This window comes from Mustela erminea, chromosome 18 (genome assembly GCF_009829155.1).
Source record: "Mustela erminea isolate mMusErm1 chromosome 18, mMusErm1.Pri, whole genome shotgun sequence".
In the NCBI taxonomy this organism is placed as follows: domain Eukaryota; kingdom Metazoa; phylum Chordata; class Mammalia; order Carnivora; family Mustelidae; genus Mustela; species Mustela erminea.
Window position 1 is genome coordinate 51,315,808 of NC_045631.1, and position 19,106 is coordinate 51,334,913.

The 19,106-nt window shown below is 43.9% G+C and overlaps 1 protein-coding gene across 5 annotated transcripts in view; it reads left to right on the plus strand.

Annotated features, from left to right (window-relative positions):
- Positions 1-19,106, plus strand: part of MAP2K6 (mitogen-activated protein kinase kinase 6) — a 117,390-nt gene that overhangs the window by 80,782 nt on the left and 17,502 nt on the right. For all 5 annotated transcript variants that reach the window (XM_032321108.1, XM_032321107.1, XM_032321109.1 and 2 more), the window contains 8 exons: positions 2,455-2,503; positions 3,092-3,205; positions 4,691-4,810; positions 5,857-5,973; positions 6,642-6,693; positions 9,779-9,906; positions 10,829-10,906; positions 12,075-12,214. In XM_032321108.1, the coding sequence (XP_032176999.1) occupies positions 2,455-2,503; positions 3,092-3,205; positions 4,691-4,810; positions 5,857-5,973; positions 6,642-6,693; positions 9,779-9,906; positions 10,829-10,906; positions 12,075-12,214 (798 nt within the window). The remainder of the gene's footprint in view (positions 1-2,454; positions 2,504-3,091; positions 3,206-4,690; positions 4,811-5,856; positions 5,974-6,641; positions 6,694-9,778; positions 9,907-10,828; positions 10,907-12,074; positions 12,215-19,106) is intronic.

Below are 19,106 nucleotides of genomic sequence, written 5' to 3' on the forward strand. Positions count from 1 at the left end.
GGTGTTGGCAGTAGGGTCCTTAGATTCAATCAGAATTTGACTGAATCATGGCCTTACCACTTGGGAGCAAGGTAGTTAAACTCTGGGCCAGAAGGTTTCTCATCTGGACCATGGGAGTAATGATACTCATGAGAGAGAGAGAGAGAGAGAGAGAGAGAGAGTGAGTGTGTGTGTGTGTTTAAAGAATTAAATGAGATATAGGTAAAGCTTTGCACTCCATTCAGCCTCTATTCCTTTCACTTTAGGTCAAGACTGAGATTCAAGTGGCATGAGTTTTATTTTCAGCTCTGTTGAGCTGGATGGCTTTAGCAAATTCTGGGCTTTTCTGGGTTCCATTTTTCTCTTTCTGGAAAATGGCATGACCCCTCTCCTACTAGGTGGAGGCATATACCGCAAGGTTAGTACAACGTTGGAGTTCAGCAAACTTTTTTACAAAGGCCAGCTAGTAAATATTTCAGGTTTATCTGGAGCCCAGTGGGCCCTGTCGGATGGTCCTCATAGTTTGTTTTCCTACAACTTTTTAAACTTGAAAACATTCATTCTTAGCTGGGCCAAGGGCTGTAATTTGCAAAGCCATGTCTGAGTACTGGAGTACCAGAGCTGGAAGCAGTCTTACCCAATGCCTTCCTTGGAGGGCAAGAATATGGAGGTAGCCCCCCAAAACTAGTAACCTTCCTGTTGCTTCCTCCTTTTTCAAAGGAAGAGTGCGGAACAACTGCAAGAGATTTTTTTATTTATAATAGTCACACGTTTCAAGTACTAGTTGTCTTTCATCCAGAGTTCCATTGCAGTTAGTACAAATCATCGATGATGAAAGAAAAATAGTTCTAGAAATGTTAAGAATGGGAAATTAGATTTTTAGAAATGTAATCTTCTGGAAAGTATTTCTGAAGAAAAATCCCTTCTCACTCATACACACAAGACATATAAAAACATCACTGGAGTGTACTGGGGTGTGCGTGTGTGTTTTCTTCTGTATCTATCCCTGCCAGTTCCTGGTTTTAAGTTAGTCTAGAAAAACTTTATTTTAGGTATTCTGTGCTTTTTAAAGGGATCTTGAGGTATGGGAAGGCTTGCCATTAAAACCTTAAATATATGTTTGTGTTTATATGCCCATTTTTTCCTTATTGCTTTATTTAGTTAGTCTTAGCAGAAGGGGCAGAATTATAACACAGTAGGCCTGGGGAAATTGCCAAGGGCTGGGATTCTTTTCTCCCTTCCTATCTTCTTGCCTTCCTTCCATTTTCCTTTGGATGTTTCTAGAGACAGTTCTGCATGGAATGTCCTCTTAGGGAGACCTGGGTCTCTTTGGTCACCTTCGATTCTGGCATTCCTGGGTTTCTTTTTTTTTTTTTTTTTTTTTTTTTTGTGGTGATACTTTTGGTGCCTTTATTTCAAGAAAATGCTTCTTGAAGCTCTTGGTTGGTTGCATGGCCAGACCAAACATCTTTCTCTTGGGTGGGTTGGTATCCACCCAGGTGGTATTGAAGTAGTAGAAATAAATGCACATGAGGGGACTGTGTGCTTTCTCTATGGAGACACAAGATCAGCCTACCTCCAGCTGCTGAGATGACCCCCGGATAGTGTGTGTGCTGTGTATGGAAGAAATGTCACAACTGTCTTAGTCTGATAGCAGGAAGTATTCTGACCTGAAAACCAGGAGATTTGGGTTAATTGTGATCTTGGGAAATCCCATCACCTCTCTGGGCCTTTTTCCGTCTATGAACATGGGGACTAGAGAGATTTGGAATTATTATGGTTTATGAATTTTCTGAGTTAACATAACCATATGCTAATTATTAGGTTTTTTTAAACAATTATGAGAAAATGTGGTGGAATAATTGGGCACATTGGTGCCAATGGAAGAAAAAAGTTTGGGGCTTACTAGAATAGTATAATTATTTACATAATTCTTTACACCTAGCTCATATTTATTGGATATTTCCTGCATGCCAGCCATTGTGCTAAGCCCATTTTACTTGGACTATCTCAGGATATACTAATATCCTCATGTTAAAGAAGAAAAAGAAGCTCAAAGAGATTAAGTTATTTATTCATTTTTTTTTTGAAGATTTATTTATTTTAGAGAGACAGCATGAGAGCGAGCACAGGGTAGAGGTCGGTGGGAAGAGACAGAGAGAAAAGGAGAGAATCTTAAGCAGATTCCCTGCTGAGCGCAGAACCCAACTCGGAGTTGGATCCTACAACCTCGAGATCGCGACCAGAGCCAAAATCAAGAGCCAGATGCTCAACAAACTGAGCCACCCAGGCACCCCGGAGATTAAGTCATTTAAACCCAAATATATTTTATTCCAAATCCTGCATTATTAACACTTTTACTGATGAACTTCCCACTTAACCCTAAGGAAAACTCTCTCTAGTCATATATGATTTGGGAAGGCATAGTTGACTAAATACGTCACGTTCTTTTTCTTCCCCCCTTTTCTTTCTTAGGCCACCTCGAGACTTGGACTCTAAAGCTTGCATTTCTATTGGAAATCAGGTAAGAAAAAATATCACGTTGCCAGTTAATATCTTGACCATTTCCTAGGTATGCTTTCTGACTGGCCATTGGAAAATCGATTTTCCATAGCATGCCGTCAGGAAATGGGTCACAAAGTTTGAGTTTAACAGACGGTGGGTGGCTTTCTGGCTGTTTTGGATGCCTTATTGAAATCAGGCTAGTGTCGCCCTGATGGAAGATATTTGAGGAAAGTAGATGACTTGCTTTGGGATGAATTCCTTAAAGTCCAAGGGTAGATCTAATTGCCATCAGTCAGCAAATGGATTAAATATATGAGAAGGGGACAGGGCTAAGAAGCCACAGTATAGATCACTCAAAGTGAGTCTGGAACCGAGTTGAAGCTGGATGTCTGTACTGCCTGTGATGAGCAGGTGGCATATTCCACCAGTCTGAACATCTCCTGGTGCTTCCTGCTGGCAGTGGCTCCTTGGATAAAGCTTCTAGATCAAAAGCTTCTGGACCAGAAATAACCCTTAGAATGTTGGGGGAAGCCAGAGAGGGGACAAGGAAGTATATGTCCTTAAATTCTTTTCTTTACTCTTGTATTATTACTCTTCTCTCTTGCAGAACTTTGAGGTGAAAGCAGATGACCTGGAGCCCATAATGGAGCTGGGGCGGGGTGCGTACGGGGTGGTGGAGAAGATGCGACACGTGCCCAGCGGGCAGATCATGGCGGTGAAGGTAGAGTTGACGCTCCCCAAACATGTTCTGTCTGTGGTATATACGTTCATCCATCTCAACGGCAAATCAGTTCTTTTTGTAGAAGCAAAACAATCAGCAATGGGGTCAAACAAAGAAGATTTTCTGTAGGGAACAATATTTCCCTCCAAATGTCTGGAAAATCCTTTGTTGGTATGAGTTGCATTTACTGGTCGTTTTTTTGTTTTGTTTTGTTCTTTTAACTGATAAATCCGCCCCCATCCTTTTAACTTTTTATGGAACCACATGTCCTCACACTTAAAAGAATTATCAGTACTTCTTTAATGTCATGGAATACCAGCTCCAAAATAAATTACCTTGATTATTGATTGTCACTTTTTTTTTCTTTTTTCTTTTCTTTTTTTTTTTTGCTGGTTGGTTGTTGAAGTCAAAATCCAAATAAAAGTTCACGTACTGCATTTGGTTGTTATGTCGCAAACATCTCTTTCATTCTAATATTCTGTTGCTTTTAAAGAATGGTCCCCCAAAATCAGGAAATGAGAACTGAGAGAGAAAATTTTGTCCATTTGTGGGAAAAGGGAGGGCAAAGGGATCTTGAGTGGCTGCATTGTTTTTGAGCTGGAAAAAGAAAATTGGAATCATTGCATATTTCTTGAGTGAAATATTTCTTTGGGGACCCACCTTCTGTACACGTGTTCATGGATTTGGCCCATTGTTAGGGACGTGGATGGTCAGATGACTTGGACCACTTTGTTTTTGGAGAATGGAGATATATTTCCCTTGCCTTGTAGATTTTGTAATGTGTTCTTCTGCAGACTTTTTGCTAATTAGGCCAAAATTATAAAAGCCTGTATAGTCTTTTTAGTATGATATTTTGTTTATTTTTTATTATATATTTATTTAATTATATTATATTATATTTTTACTGTCATTTAATGACAAAATTGTCTTTCTTTAAGACTACATTTGCTGGTGTGACAGGTGTCTTTCCTCTTGGAAGCCCTGGGATAGGAACAAACAGTCTCTCAATTTCTGCTTGATTCCATCCATTTCCTAGAGCTCTGTCCATTCTTCTTTAGTTGCTACTTAGTCCAAATATTCTTATTTCTTCCCAAAGAGGGGCTTTTAGTTTTTTTTGTGGGATCCCGAGTCAGCCACAAAGTTACGAATACTCTGGTCTCTGTACCAAATGGCCACAACACAATAGAGCAGGCTGTTTTTGTGACTTGGAAGGAAATGCACTTGCCAACATTTGCCCATCTTCTGAAATATAGTATCAGTTGGCTTCTTGCCGGGGATTTTTCAGGAAATCTACTGAAAGTCTTCCTTATTTCTCATTTGGTACAAATAGCTAATCACTAGGGTAAATACTTGAAAGGTCGTTGCTAGAACTTGTGCTATGAGTTTTGTGGTATTTTTGGAACGGGACTCCTCAAGGTCCCTGCCTTATTAACTGACTCATCCTCAGGTCAGTAACCATCTGTCTTTCTGTGCATTCCCATTCAGCGGATCCGGGCCACAGTAAACAGCCAAGAGCAGAAGAGGCTACTGATGGATCTGGATATTTCCATGAGGACAGTGGACTGTCCTTTTACGGTCACCTTTTATGGCGCACTCTTCCGGGAGGTATGTGATCCTTCAATTCAACATCTGAGGAGAACAGAGACTTAAAAAGGAGTTTCTCTAATCCCATAAAGGCGATGCACCCTCCTGGCACTCTTTCTCATTGGACGTGTCTTCTCTAGAGAGATTTCTGCTTGGGCGGTCATGACATGTCTTAACGCAAAGTTGGCTTGAAATGATAGCCTTTCCAAGTGTGGGGAGCCCTTTTGAAGACACCGAGGCTCCCTTTCTCCTTTTTGTTTTGGTTTATTTTGGCGTGGTTCTCTCTATCAATTGTCTGTAGGCTAATTTAGGTAGATTACTTAAAATCTGAAATATTATGATCTAGTGGCCAAAGGATAAGCTTCATTTACCCTGTTTATGCACCCCCAGAGGCTTCCAAGGATCTCTTTGCTTTACCCCTGCTTTCCCTTTCCCATGATGTGAATTCTGATGCTTCGAACAGCTATTGGATGAACTATTGCCAGTATTCCGGGTGGGAGGTCAAACATGGAGTAGGCCTGTAGACCTAATCCCTAGAAGACAGGAACCATTAAGTCCTGGCTTTCTGGGAATCTGTTGCTTCTGACTATTGGTACTGATGTATTTATTTATAATGTTTTTAAAAAATTTGAGTTGACACACAATGTCCCATTAGTTGAAGGTCGTACAACGTAGGGATTCAACTTCTCTTTGCATTATGGGTGGTCACCGCAAGTGTAGCGACCGCCTTCACCATATAACTCTATTATATCATTGACCATATTCCTTCTACTGTGCCTTTTATTCTACTGACTTCTTCATTCCATGGCTCTAGTGACCCTCAGTGTTTAGACCCTCTCTTTATCAAGGAGTGGGGGATCCCACGCAGGCTCTGCTTGGCTGTCTGCTAGTTGGCTCTTGGGAAACGAACTTGCTTGTCTGTAAACTCCTTTGAGACCTTGAAGGGAAATTGTACATTTCCTCCAAAAACTCGATTAAGAGAACAGTTCTTCATGACAGGTGTTACTGTTTCCCCTTCTTTTTCTCTTCTGTCCTCTCTAACAATCTCTGAATCAATTCATCTCCAGGGTGATGTTTGGATCTGCATGGAGCTCATGGATACGTCGCTAGATAAATTCTACAAACAAGTGATTGATAAAGGCCAAACAATTCCAGAGGACATCTTAGGGAAAATAGCAGTTTCTGTGAGTACATCATGAACCCTACTACAAGGAGCATGTGAGAAGTCTAGATCCAATGTGTCTCTCATTCCCTACTGTGAGCATATACTAGCGGGACTAGAGCTGCCCTCCAGCACAAGTCTGCTGGATGCAGAAGTGCCTCTGTGGAGAAAAAAATGAGTGCTTTTCTTTCTGGGCTCAGTGTAGAATATTCTACCACTGACTTGCTCTGGTAAACTGTCCGTTAAAATACCTGTAAGCTGTGCCTCCCTTTGCTATGACCACATTCCTGGTGTCTACATTCTGATCTTAGTTTTTTCTGATTTTCATTCGTGGATTTTTAAATGTTTTCTTAAGGCTAATAAGGCATAGAAAGAAGCAGAAGAAAAGGAAATGGAAAGAAAGATTGCCCTCTTAATGGCTGTTGAGACTCATGAGGGTGGAGAGAAAAAAAGTGCTGGAGGCCAAAAGAAACACCAGCTAGATGAGTGGGACACCCTTTCTACTGTGAGATCCGGTCCTCTGTGGTGGGTGGAGGTCAAGGAATGTAGCTTCCTGTGTATTTTCCTGGATAGGGCCTCCGCTGTTGGAGAAAATACCTCACCTGGTGGTGTTAAGCGAGAGATAATAAACCTTAACATTCAGTTTCTTTCCAGTGATGGCGAAAACTCTATCTTGTGTTTCTCCTGCAGATTGTAAAAGCGTTAGAACACTTACACAGTAAGCTGTCTGTCATTCATCGAGGTAAGCTGGCATGGAGTTGCTTTGGCTCTTCCTTTTATAACATCCATTTCTTTTATCCAGACTTTTCTTCCCCCATGGGTGGAAGAGGAAATGAGTCAGGCCATAGAACTGGAGGGTTTTCCTTCCCAGAGGAATAGCACATCATATAAGTAGCTGCTTTTTCTCTTGTCTGAGGACACAAGAAGCCCTGGTCTTTTTATTGCACCTAAATTGAATATAAAATATGTGTTGCCAAGCACAGCTCTGGGATTACCCCACTGAGAATTTTAGAGAATGGGATAAAAATGCCTGTTGTATTGACTGTGGCCTAGGAGATTCTTAGAAAAGCAGATTCATGGGACCCCAGACCCCCAGAATCTCCATCTTCAACAAGATCGCCAGGTAATTTTTGTATGCCTGAAAGTATGAAAAGTTCTGGTATAAAGTACTGCTTTTTCAGACTGGAGGAGGCAGGATAAAATGAAAAAATAAATTGATAGATTTATCTCTTCTTCCTTTACCTGCTCTGGTTTCCTTCCTATTGGCCTGTCATCTTTCTGTCCGTCCATCCATCCATCCATCATCCATCCATATATCCATTCTTCCATGTTAACATCCATCCATCCATCCGTCCATTCATCTCTCCATCCGTTTCTCACTTGAAATCATTTTTCCACCACTTATACGTCACTATAATAGGTGCCTTGAGAGGTATATGAAAACAAAACACATTCTTTTTTTTTTTTTTAAAGATTTTATTTATTTATTTGACAGAAATCACAAGTAGGCAGAGAGGCAGGCAGAGAGAGAGGGAGGGAAGCAGGCTCCCCGCTGAGCAGAGAGCCCGATGCAGGGCTCGATCCTAGGACCCCAGGATCATGACCTGAGCTGAAGGCAGAGGCTTTAACCCATCGAGCCACTCAGGCGCCCTAATAAAACACATTCTTATTAAAATTCCATATAGGGATTATTTTTTTTTTTTTTAAGTTCTTTTTTTTTTTTTTTTTTAAAGATTTTTTATTTATTTGACAGGCAGAGAGAGAGAGGAAGAAGCAGGCTCTCCGCCTAGCAGAGAGCCCGATGCGGGGCTCGATCCCAGGATCCTAGGATCATGACCTGAGTCGAAGGCAGAGGCTTTAACCCACTGAGCCACCCAGGCACTCCCATATAGGGATTCTTGATGGGGAAATAAGACCGATGTATGACAAACACATGGAAAAAATCAACCATATTACCAAGGTGAAATTACCAAGAAGAGCTCTAGGTAGATTCTAAAGCAAGGGAATAATTAGCAGTGGGTGACTATAGTCAAGGAAAACTTCTTAGAAGTTGCTCACTCAACCAAGTCTGAAGAAGAGTTAGTGGAAAGTGTGGATAGCTGGTGGGGTAGTGAGATTTGGTAATTCTCACACTGTCTGAGTCAGCCTCAAAGTTATGTAGAATGTTCCACTTGGAGTGCCTGTTATTACTGTTATTGATGTGATTATTATCATTAATTGTTATTATTAGAAATTGGAAAAATAGGGAGGATGACAAGGAAGAGAAGAAAGTAGGAAAGAGGGGCACCTGAGTGGCTCAGCCTCTGCCTTCAGCTCCGGTCATGATCTGAGGGTCCTGGGATCGAGCCCCGCATAGGGCTCTCTGCTCAGCGGGGAGCCTACTTCCTTTCCCCCCTCTCTGCCTACTTGTGATCTCTGTCTGTCAAATTAAAAAAAAAAAGAAAAAGAAAGTGGGAAAGAATCCAGGTGGGAAGAAGCATGTAGATTACCCCCCCCATGGGAAACGTAATTTTTCGGATTTATTTCAAAATTTGGAAATATTTTATTTGTATTAAAAATATATATGTAAGGGGCGCCTGGGTGGCTCAGGGGTTAAAGCCTCTGCCTTCGGCTCAGGTCATGATCTCAGGGTCCTGGGATCAAGCCCCGCGTCGGGCTTTCTGCTCAGCAGGGAGCCTGCTTCCTCCTCTCTCTCTGCCTGCCTCTCTGCCTATTCGTGATCTTTCTCTGTCAAATAAATAAATAAAATCTTTAAAATATATATATATATATGTAAAGCATAAAAATAACATAATGTGCACGACCACCATTCAGTTTAAGGGAAAACGTTATAAAGGATTATTTTTAGTGTTTTTTGAATAACTTACTCTGCTGATTACATGTCCTTTGTGAAATACCCTCAAGAGGGAAGAAGGTTAACTCTAATAATTTTGAAGTCTGTTATCCAGATATAACAGTGATTTTCTATGTGGGGGCATGCTTTTTGGTCTGGAATCTCTGAATTCCTGATGAGTTCCGCTGTGTTGACCTCAGACATACACCTCTTGCAGATGCGTCCATTGAAACAGGTTGCCTTGGGGCGCCTGGGTGGCTCAGTGGGTTAAAGCCTCTGCTTTCGGCTCAGGTCATGGTCTCAGGGTCCTGGGATCGAGCCCCGCATCGGGCTCTTTGCTCAGCAGGGAGCCTGCTTCCTCCTCTCTCTCTCTCTCTGCCTGCCTCTCTGCTTATTTGTGATCTCTGTCTGTCAAATAAATAAATACAATCTTAAAAAAAAAAAAAAAGAAACAGGTTGCCTTAATCAGATTGATGGATGGTGGGACTGTATTCTGCCTTATCATTCCACAATCTGTTTACTCCCACACTTAAACTGTGCAATAGGTCACGATGAGCTGGGCTTAAAAAATACATATATTTTGTTGTCCTAAGAACACTTAAGATGAGACTGCTTGCTCTCGTGGCAGATTTTAAGTGTGCAAGGCAATATTACTCATCATAAGGTCCCTGGAGTACGGCGGATTTCTAGAATGTACTCATTTTGTGTCATCGTGTCTATGCCCAGGGAATGGGGCATTTGATTCAGTAATAATGTTTTAAGTTTTGACTACTCGTATGGGGCCAGTGCAGATGATAAATAGAGGAGACAGCCCTTGATGATGGAGTCATACACCTACAAGAAGGAGGAGCCATGAATAGGAAACCTAGTTGGAAGCAGTGGAAAGAGGAAAGAGAAGTGAGCGAGATGTGGGGATGTCGGGCCCCCTAGTGGTGGACACAGGAATCTTCAGAGCAGGCTGGGATCACTGGCTCTTGGTTCTTCCTGCTTTCAGACGTCAAACCTTCCAATGTGCTGATCAACGCTCTTGGCCAAGTAAAGATGTGCGATTTTGGAATCAGTGGCTACCTTGTAGACTCTGTCGCCAAAACTATTGACGCAGGATGTAAACCGTACATGGCCGTAAGTATGGCAGCGGGGTGGGGGTGCATTTGGGAATGCAGCTGCCCGCAAACCCCGCCAGGAAATAGGAAATGGATGGCCACAGAGGGAGGATGGAAATGTGCTTACGGTGCAAGAAATATCCTGCATCTTATTTTTTTTTTTCTTAAGTCTTTTCTGTCTGAAATCCTTAGTCACTTGCTTCAAACATACTATTTTTTTGAAATTTGAGTAAAAGAGGTCTATTACTCGGAAAAAAAAAAAGAAAAGAAACATAAGTAATAGATACAGCCCACACAAATTTTTCACCTTGTGTCGCAGGGGAGTGTTATCCTGCTTGTTGGGGACAGAAGAATGAACAGAATTTAAATGACCCAACCAAGTCAGTTAGGTTAGTCCTAAAGGATGGTCATGGCTGGGAAGATTTGCTGCCATTGGCTGAGACCTTGGGACCCCCCTTTAACATTAAGGGGCTTCTGTATTCTGATTTGAAATAGTTTTGCATTTGGGATTGAGAGCACTCCCTCTGGTGTTGAGCAAATCTCGGACAGTAGCCCGGTGACTTTGGCAGATTCTGACTATTGAGTTCTGGACTGTTGGTGTTCTTAACAAGGAAAATTCTAGACTGGCAAAGGAGCTTTGTGCTGTGTATCCTCTTTCTTCTGAAGGCAAAATTGAAATGAGGTTTTTTTTTTTTTTTAAATTAGTTTTGAGTCATGAGGGACTTTGATCCATTCTTGTCTCCGAGAAAAGACTCCTTTAGAATGAGGAAAATCCCACGGAGGCGTCGATATTTATTGTAGTGAGTGAGTCTTCTTGGCCTGGGAGGCTTATGTTAACAGGCTTAAAACAACTCACTTGGCAGCTGGTGACATCCCCGCCCCCGGAGACTTTACCAAGCTAAGATTGTCCTCTCATTTGTCTTTTTCTGTCTCCTTTGCAGCCTGAAAGGATAAACCCAGAGCTCAATCAGAAGGGATACAGTGTAAAGTCTGATATTTGGAGTCTGGGCATCACAATGGTAACGTGTGATGATCATTCCGGACTGTGAGGTTCTGGGCAGGAAGCTGAAATGGGGTGGGTTTTGTGAACAAAAGGGCAAACGCCCTAAGGGTGGGTCCTGAGTATCCTCTACTGCTGGACGGGGCAGGAGGTTTTGCCTGACGATTGTCTACAGGATGGTGTTGTGGAAAGGCTGCGCTAGGATTGGGCAAACCCAGTCTTTCTCTTTATTCCCCCCTCTAACTGGGCGTGGGCCCTCGAGTAAACCGCTGCAGTCGAAGGACTGTCTTATTATCCTCCTCTGTAAGATGAATCCTGCCGATAGCTCCTGACAGTTTACCTTATAGTTTAAAATTCAGTTATTCTCATCTAGGCGTTAAGTTGAAGCTACTCCAGGAATGCACATGTGTGTAGACCCTGACCGAGCTGTGGTCTAGGACAGAGGCTGTGTTTCCCAGAATATGGTTCTGGTAGACATCCTGGCCACTGAGGTCAGATATAGCCGAAAGACAGTAACAAACAAGATCATTTCCTGAGGCACAATCCTACAGTCATCCTTTGTAACTTGGGTGATTGTACATTTTCAGTGGATCACCAAGGTCTGGAATTACCCACTGTGGTCCTGGCTCCTTCCCAGGCACGGCAGCTGATTAAATCCCGTGGGTTATTTCACATCCCTGCCCAGAATACACGTGATGATCTTGTAACGGCAAAGTGGCCTTACTCAGATCCAAAAAAAGATCAGTCATTTGGTCCCTGGGTTTTTTTGTTGTTGTTGTTATTTTTTCCCCCATTCCAGTAAGTGGCCTGCAGATGGCAGCAGATACACAGCTCTGGAAAAATCTTAGGGCGAGACTAACTTTTCAGACTGAGCATGGGAACACCTGGTTACTTTACATCCGGAAGCTGCCTGCTGCTGGCTTACAATTTTATTAAGTGTCACGTGACTTTCGGTGAAGACCCAGTTATAAATAGGCTTCAGTGGCTGCCTCCAGTAAGATAAAAATCCCTGGCGGTAGGAATGGGGGACACATAGAGAACATATTGTTAGTTTATTTGTCCCCATATTTTACTTGAACTTCACCTCTGTGATGGCCGCGGATTCTTCTGGAACAGCAGAGCACCGCGGGTGCCCTAAAGTGGTTCTGTCTCAGCGGTTGTCCCCTTGTTTTTTTCCTCCCCTCTAGATCGAGTTGGCTATCCTTCGGTTTCCCTACGACTCTTGGGGAACTCCCTTCCAGCAGCTCAAACAGGTGGTAGAGGAGCCCTCGCCACAGCTCCCGGCGGACAGATTCTCGGAAGAGTTTGTTGACTTTACCTCACAGTGGTAAGAGAGCCTGGCTGCCAAGAGCCAGTGGGAAGGAAGGAGAGGAGTTCTCATGAACTTCCTCCGTTGGTCTTAATCCATTACACATGCATTCATTCCAGAAGCATTTATGGAGTGTGCCCTCCATGCCGGAGAGACAAAGGTGCCTTTATCCCAGACCCTGCCCTCAGTGAACTCAGAGTCAAGTAGGGGAGTCTCTTCAGTCCGTGATGTTGGTACCATATGGTGATCCGGGGAGGGAGCTGTGCACAGGGTATTTGGGGAATGCAGAAGAAAGGCATTAGAATGGAGTTTCTGGGGGAGAGACTTTCTGTGCCGAAGACCCTAGGAGGTATTTTTCCAAGCGATCAGGGAAGTAACGAAGGGAAAGATATTCCAGGCAGAAAAAAGATCATGCTTCATGTCATAAGAGCAAGAAACTCCTTTATGAGAGCTGTAAGCTGTTTTGGCATTGATTGGAGCACGGAGACAACAGTCAGGGCAGGGGAGTAGGTAAGACGGTCTTGTGTTTTGTAGGCTGCCTCCTGCACAACCCTTGGTAGCTGTGGGTACCCTTGCCCGTGAGGGTGCGAAGGACAGTGCTGGGGGTCTGAGGAGGGAATCTAAGGAAAGTCAGAGTAGAAAAATGGAAGGAGTCATGCCAACAGCGTAGACTTTGTTTTTGTGGAGATTGTCAGGGGAATCGAGGAACGTAGAAGAGGGCGTGCACGGTGACCATACCGTCTGGTATATAATCCGATGCTAAGGACCATCCCAAGTGTTCCTGGAGGACAACACCACAAGGAAAGCACAACATGACGCTCGTTTACATGGGTGCCCAGCAGAAGCAGACGGCGCCAAGCCCTGCTGTCACCTTGGGAGGGGAACCACCATGGCCGCCCCCTGCTGAGGAAATGGCCCTTCTGAGGGCCATCTGACGGCACAGGTCCTCAAGGTTATCATTTCTTGGCCTCTGTGCTCTTTGGAAGAAGTGTCCTGAATGCAGCTTTTATTGGGAAACAGGATGAGACAAAGCAACTGTCTGTTGTTTGTGAAACGAAGGCCTCTTGGAATTTTCGTTAGCGCTGGTCCCCGGGGTCACCCCTGGTATTTTGCTCTGATGATGCATGAGGCTGGCCTACTGTTGGTTGTTTTTGTTTTTAATTTTTGGCCAAATGGCGAGAGAGAGAGGCGCTGGAGCCATGGGCTGGAGGACAGTGCGTTGTTGGGTGCCTCTGACGGGCACTACTTCTGGGCTACTGAGGTGGGTCCTCCCCTCTGCTTTCCTTGGACAAATGTGCTGGATGAGGTAGGACCCTGGTCCGGCTGAGATGGGCTCATGGTGTTGCCTTCTGGGTTCAAGAACTTGTTTTTATGGTGTATTTGTTTTTTTTTTTTTCCCCCTTTTTCTTTTCTTTTTCCTTATCCTCAAGTGTTTAAAGGTCACAGAGGAAAAGGGGTGAGTCATCTTGGAGAGTTCAGAGCAGTAGTTCTGAAGAGGAGTGGTAAAGGGGAAAGATCTCCTCTAGGGAAGTCTTGTTAAACTCTCTTCCTGGTCACCTTTCTCCTGCCTGTTCCCCTCTTCCCCAGGAGTCTGGCTGGGTACTTCGGGGAACTGGGTAAGAAGGAGGCTGGTGTGAAAAGCTTGAGAAAGTGCAGCTGCCTGTTGAGAATTGCTAGTTTACTGCAACTGTGGTCCACGCTGGCTGTTGGTTTCCAGACCTCGAGACAACTTTCCAAATGTATTGTCGCTTAGGCCACACCCTCAGAATTCTGACGTCATGCATCTGGGGAGGGTCCCCAATATCAGTATTTTTCAAAGGTTTTCACATCGTTCTACTATGCAGCTGGGGCGAGAACCCCTGATTTTGCCCTGCGGTCTGTGGACCCGATGTCAACGGCTTCCTTTTCAAAACCCATTTTTCTTGTATAATTTGTTTTTGAAAAATGGTACAGTTACTTTTTTTGTTCACCAGCGTATTTTCCCTCTTACTTAGGATTTCTCCCAAAGATTCAGAGCATTAAAGCTTTTTAGGGATGTTTAGAAAATGAAAACCTTGAGAAATAATGCTAATTTTAGCGTCTGCACACGTACATACGCTGACAATCCAGAACGACCTGTGCCCCTGCTGTGCCCTCCCGAACACTGCTGGTACCTGCAGCGACCTCCGACCCCTCTTGTCTGCTGTCAATTTTTGTCCCAGCTGCTGAGGTTCATTAATTTAAAAACTTTGAGCCATAGATATTTTCTAGTGTTCCTGAAGCTGTTCCTTGCTATTAATTCCATTTCATTTTACCCAATTCATGTCAGCCAGTCTGGCTTGCTTAAGAGGTTTACCGCCCCCCCCCCCCCAACACACACACACATACACACATTAATAGAAACAAAACTCAAATCACCTCAACTTTGAAGTCTTACAAGAATAATTATTCAAACTTTCAGTCTATTTCCTGTAGAGTCTGACATTTCAGAGTATCAATTGTGTAAAATGGTGAGTCGTTTTTGTTGGTGGGACAATTGGAAAAGAATAAGAGAAGCATTTTTTTTTTAAGATTTTATTTATTTATTTGACAGATGGAGATCACAAGTAGGGAGAGAGGCAGGCAGGGGGGTGGGGCGGGAAGCAGACTTCCTGCTGAGCAGAGAGCCCGATGTGGGCTGGATCCCAGGACTCTGAGATTGTGACCTGAGCTGACGGCAGAAGCTTTAACCCACTGACCCACTGAGGTGCCCCTAAGAGAAGCATTAATTCTGGATTTACCAGCATTCTTAATGATCCTCTCTTGGATTTTTTTTTTTTTTTTTTTTTAAATACAGGCTCTCCTCTTTCAGACAGCAGATCAATAATAGCTTTTTGTCTCTATGAAGTACCACTAGATATATTTTTGATACCCCCCTTAGTATGAACTCTGTTTTGATGTCCACTGAGTTGGAAATGTTGTCTAAGGCTTCAAAAACACAGTACTGATTTTTTAAAAAAGATTTTTGTACTAGCTTATAGGTACACACGTGCTTCCAGGAGCAATGTCGTTATTTTGCTCGTTTTATTACTGACAGTTTTAAATTTGATCTGGAGCTGAGCAGATGGAAAGGAGGTGCAAATGACTGCCTAAGAACACCCTCTTCTATTTCTTGATGAAGCAATGGATCTCTTTTATAGCTGTTCCTCCGTTTTCCCATGTCCACGGCCGGATTTGAGATACCTGTTCATGAGTGGATGCTTTTTGGAGGGATCTCCATGTGTTTTTCGTGTCTCCATGGCATAGTCAGGCTCTGATCCTTCAAGATTTCTCGGAAAACCCCTGTTTTTGTGGTTAAGTGGGGAAAGGGGAATATAGATTTGGAAAGTGAAAGGTGAATCCCAAATTTTGAGATAGATGCATCCTGGTGGTTTTATCTCCTACCTCTGTCTTTGGGCTGAGTGTGGAGCCAGAAGAGAAAGGTGCCATTACCCTCAGCCTCGGTCCTCTGTCAGAACACGTGTGACCTTTCCCGGGAGGGGTGCTAACTCAGCGTTTGATGACCACTCCCCACCCCCACCACCCCCCGCAGTGCTGCTTCACACTGTACCACCTCATCCAGCGAGTCTGTCTGGCTTTGGTCTCCTCTAATCACTGCATGTGAGTTGACAGTAATCCCGGTCTGCTGGGGGAGTAGAAAGCACTAGCAGGCTCTCACGCTCATACCCAAAGTTACCTCTAGAACCCGGAGCCCCAGCTGATGTGGTTTTTTTTTTTTTTTTTTTTTTTAAGATTTCATTTATTTATTTGACAGAAAGAGACACAGCGAGAAAGAGACACAGCGAGAAAGGGAGCAGAAGCAGCAGAGGGAGAGGGAGAAGCAGGCTTCCTGCTGAGCAGAGAGCCCAATATGGGGCTTGATCCCAGGACCCTGGGATCACGACCTGAGCTGAAGGCAGATGCTTAATGACTGAGCCACCCGGGAGCCCCTGATGTGTTCTTTTGTCCTAGTATCAGAGAGACATCATCCTGGGGGTGGGGGTGGCATAGGGGAGAGAGAGAATGGGGGCCGGAGGTAGGAGAGGAAAGAAAGTTGAGGCGTTTATGCCTTATGGACTTAAAAGGAAAAACCAGTGATGTTCTACCAATCCTTCCTTTCTGTACTTATTTTGAAATATGACTATGGAATGACGTTTCCTCCTCTTCCCCCCCCACCCCCCACACATGGTCTTCTTATCCTAGGGTTGTTTTTTTTTTTTTTTAAGATTTTATTTATTTATTTACAGGCAGAGATCACAAGTAGGCAGAGAGGCAGGCAGAGAGAGAGGAGGAAGCAGGCTTCTGGCTGAGCAGAGAGCCCGATGTGGGGCTCAATCCCAGGACCTGGGATCATGACCTGAGCGAAGGCAGAGGCTTTAACCCACTGAGCCACCCAGGTGCCCCTATCCTAGAGGTTTTAAAGTATTCCTAGAGTAAGTAACGCTGTCCTTCAAGGTCTTGTTTTGGGATTCATAGTTGAGAAGTCTCGTAGAAAAGCCTTATATTCTAGTCCGACCGAGGGTGAACAAATCAGTATCTAAAAAGGAAAAAGTGGAATCGTGACAGGCTTATACTTCTCTCCAAAACCCCTTCCTGTAGGTGCGCAGGCTTGGTGACTGAAGGAAGTTTCTGGAAACCCAACTACGGAGTGCCCAAACAGCACGACTTCTTTTTTGCTTTTCCTCCAGGCTTATTTGAGAGGCTCAGTGCCCAGCTGACCAGCCTGATGGCATCTTGCAGTGTGTTGGAGGCCTCCCCAGACGTTGAGACTGACTCAGAGGAGCTAGCATGACACAGGCACAATCAAATACAGTTCTTGACTTGTTCAGGAAGAAAGAGTAAACAGAGGCACTGGATATTTATTTAGCTTATGTTAAATATATGGTCTTGAGAGGCATAATGTGTTTTTTTTTTTTTTCCTGTGGGCATACCAAATAGCCCTTCTTGGAAACCATCAGGGGGAATTCAAATAGGCAGAAATCCTCTGGTCAGCACAAACTCCAAGCTAACAATTCTCAAGGCAGCATGAAGCCGTTTTTTTAGTGTCAGCTACAGTCAGGAGCGTGTGTTGTGGCATTTAGAAGAGGAATTAGAACCCTTAGCTAATTGCACGCTTGAAAATGACAAGCCACTTGAAAATGCAAAAGTCTGACTCCAATCCAAAAAGAAATTGGTGTAGCTTTGAGCGCCACGGTTGTTATTTTATCCTGAATTGCAAGCACTTCATATCGAACGTGGAAAATTTACTTTCCCCTCCCCCATAGCCTGAGTATTTTGCAATTCTTAGCCTACATTTTGAAGTATTCTCAATTTAAAAGATGGAGAGAATGGGTTTTATCAGTTATAGTAATTCAATAAACAGCCTCAGATTGCTGTGTAGGTATTTTCCATGAGTGTGCCTCAGTAGTGCTTGTGGTAAATTTTTGAGTCTTCTAATCAGAGGCCCTAAGTGAAGAAAGCCTATCAGCTAGCGATCCGCGAGGTTTCAGGAATCTGAAACATCTTCTGATGCATCAACTTGGAGTGCTTTCCCTACATTTTCTTTATACAGATTAAGAAAAAAAAAAAAACCCAAAAAACCAAAAACCAAAAAACAAACTCCAGAGAAATTTTCTTAAACTGTCCCAGAAGTGAAAAGATAAGCTCTCCTGACTTAAAATGATCTCTCCTTAAAAAAAGGAAGTGCTTACATTCCTCAACCTGATGAGACCAGAGAGTCTTTTATTATTACTGACAAAATAGAAGTTCAAAAATCAGCAAACATCACAAAGATCTCTGGTTGGTAAAAGGTGCCAGTGTTCTAACACTTGAGCAAGAAGCCTCTTTTCCTGTCATCTCCTCGGTTCGGTTGCTGACCAGTGGAAGCCAGTGATGGCAGGGTGGGTCGTGGTCCTCAAGGAGGATGGATGTTGGCAGAGTTCACGCCCGGTCCTGGTCTGAGGACTCCCTAAGGCGCCCGTCTAGATAGAGACACCCCACATCAATCACGTGACTAGTGCGTGCAGATTTCAGGTGGTGTCTGTGTTTCTCATGATTGCCTCTAGCAAGTTAAATTGTCCAGATCCTGGAGAAGACTTTCTGATTTTTGACTGGCTTTGAGCATTAGCCGAAAACTCGGGGCTTTTGTCCGTTAGCCTGTTTGTTTTCCTCACTATGGTCTGTGTGCAAGTCCGCAGAGCTCCTGGGATCACATTTCTTCGTGTCTGTTTCCTTCGAGGTGCCCTAGCTCTGGAACTTAGAAAACTTCTGCTTGCCGGGGTTCAGGGAGAGAGAGCTGGTAGTGTTGAGAATGTGCGCAAATGACAGACGAGAATCAGCCGGAGGTGCTTCTTAGTGAATTTCATTTCCAAGCAGGGCATAGAAGGCAGCAAAGCAGAGGAATTTCCTTGTCCACGTGGCCCACGGGGTTTGCAGCATCAGCATTCATGACTTTTGGGACTGGGTTATTCTTCGTGGTGGGCAGCGGTGCTGTACCTTCTAAGCTGTTTAGCCATATCCTGAGCCTCCCTCTCGAACCCCGTGGAGATGCTGGTGGACGTCACAGTTGTATCGACAACCCAGGCATTGCCACATACCCCCTGGAAGGCAGGATCACCTGCACCGAGCACCCCCAATAAAGCCCTACAGAATCCCAGGCCACAGATACGCGTGGAGTCCTACATGGGACTTCCAAAGTCTCATTCATTTCACTCAGGCACACCTTCCCATTATCAATCTGACTTTGACAGTTGATAATTCCTTTTTCTAATTCGCTCTTATTTTTATCCTCAGTTGAGACGAAACTTTCTCTCATAGGTTGTCTGGTCACTGAGGTCACTAGGTCCTAGATCTGCCCTCAGTTCCAGGTTGAAAACTTCTCTCCTCACATCTCCTGTACCCTGTCTCAGGTTCCCTGGCTTCCACCCACAGCATT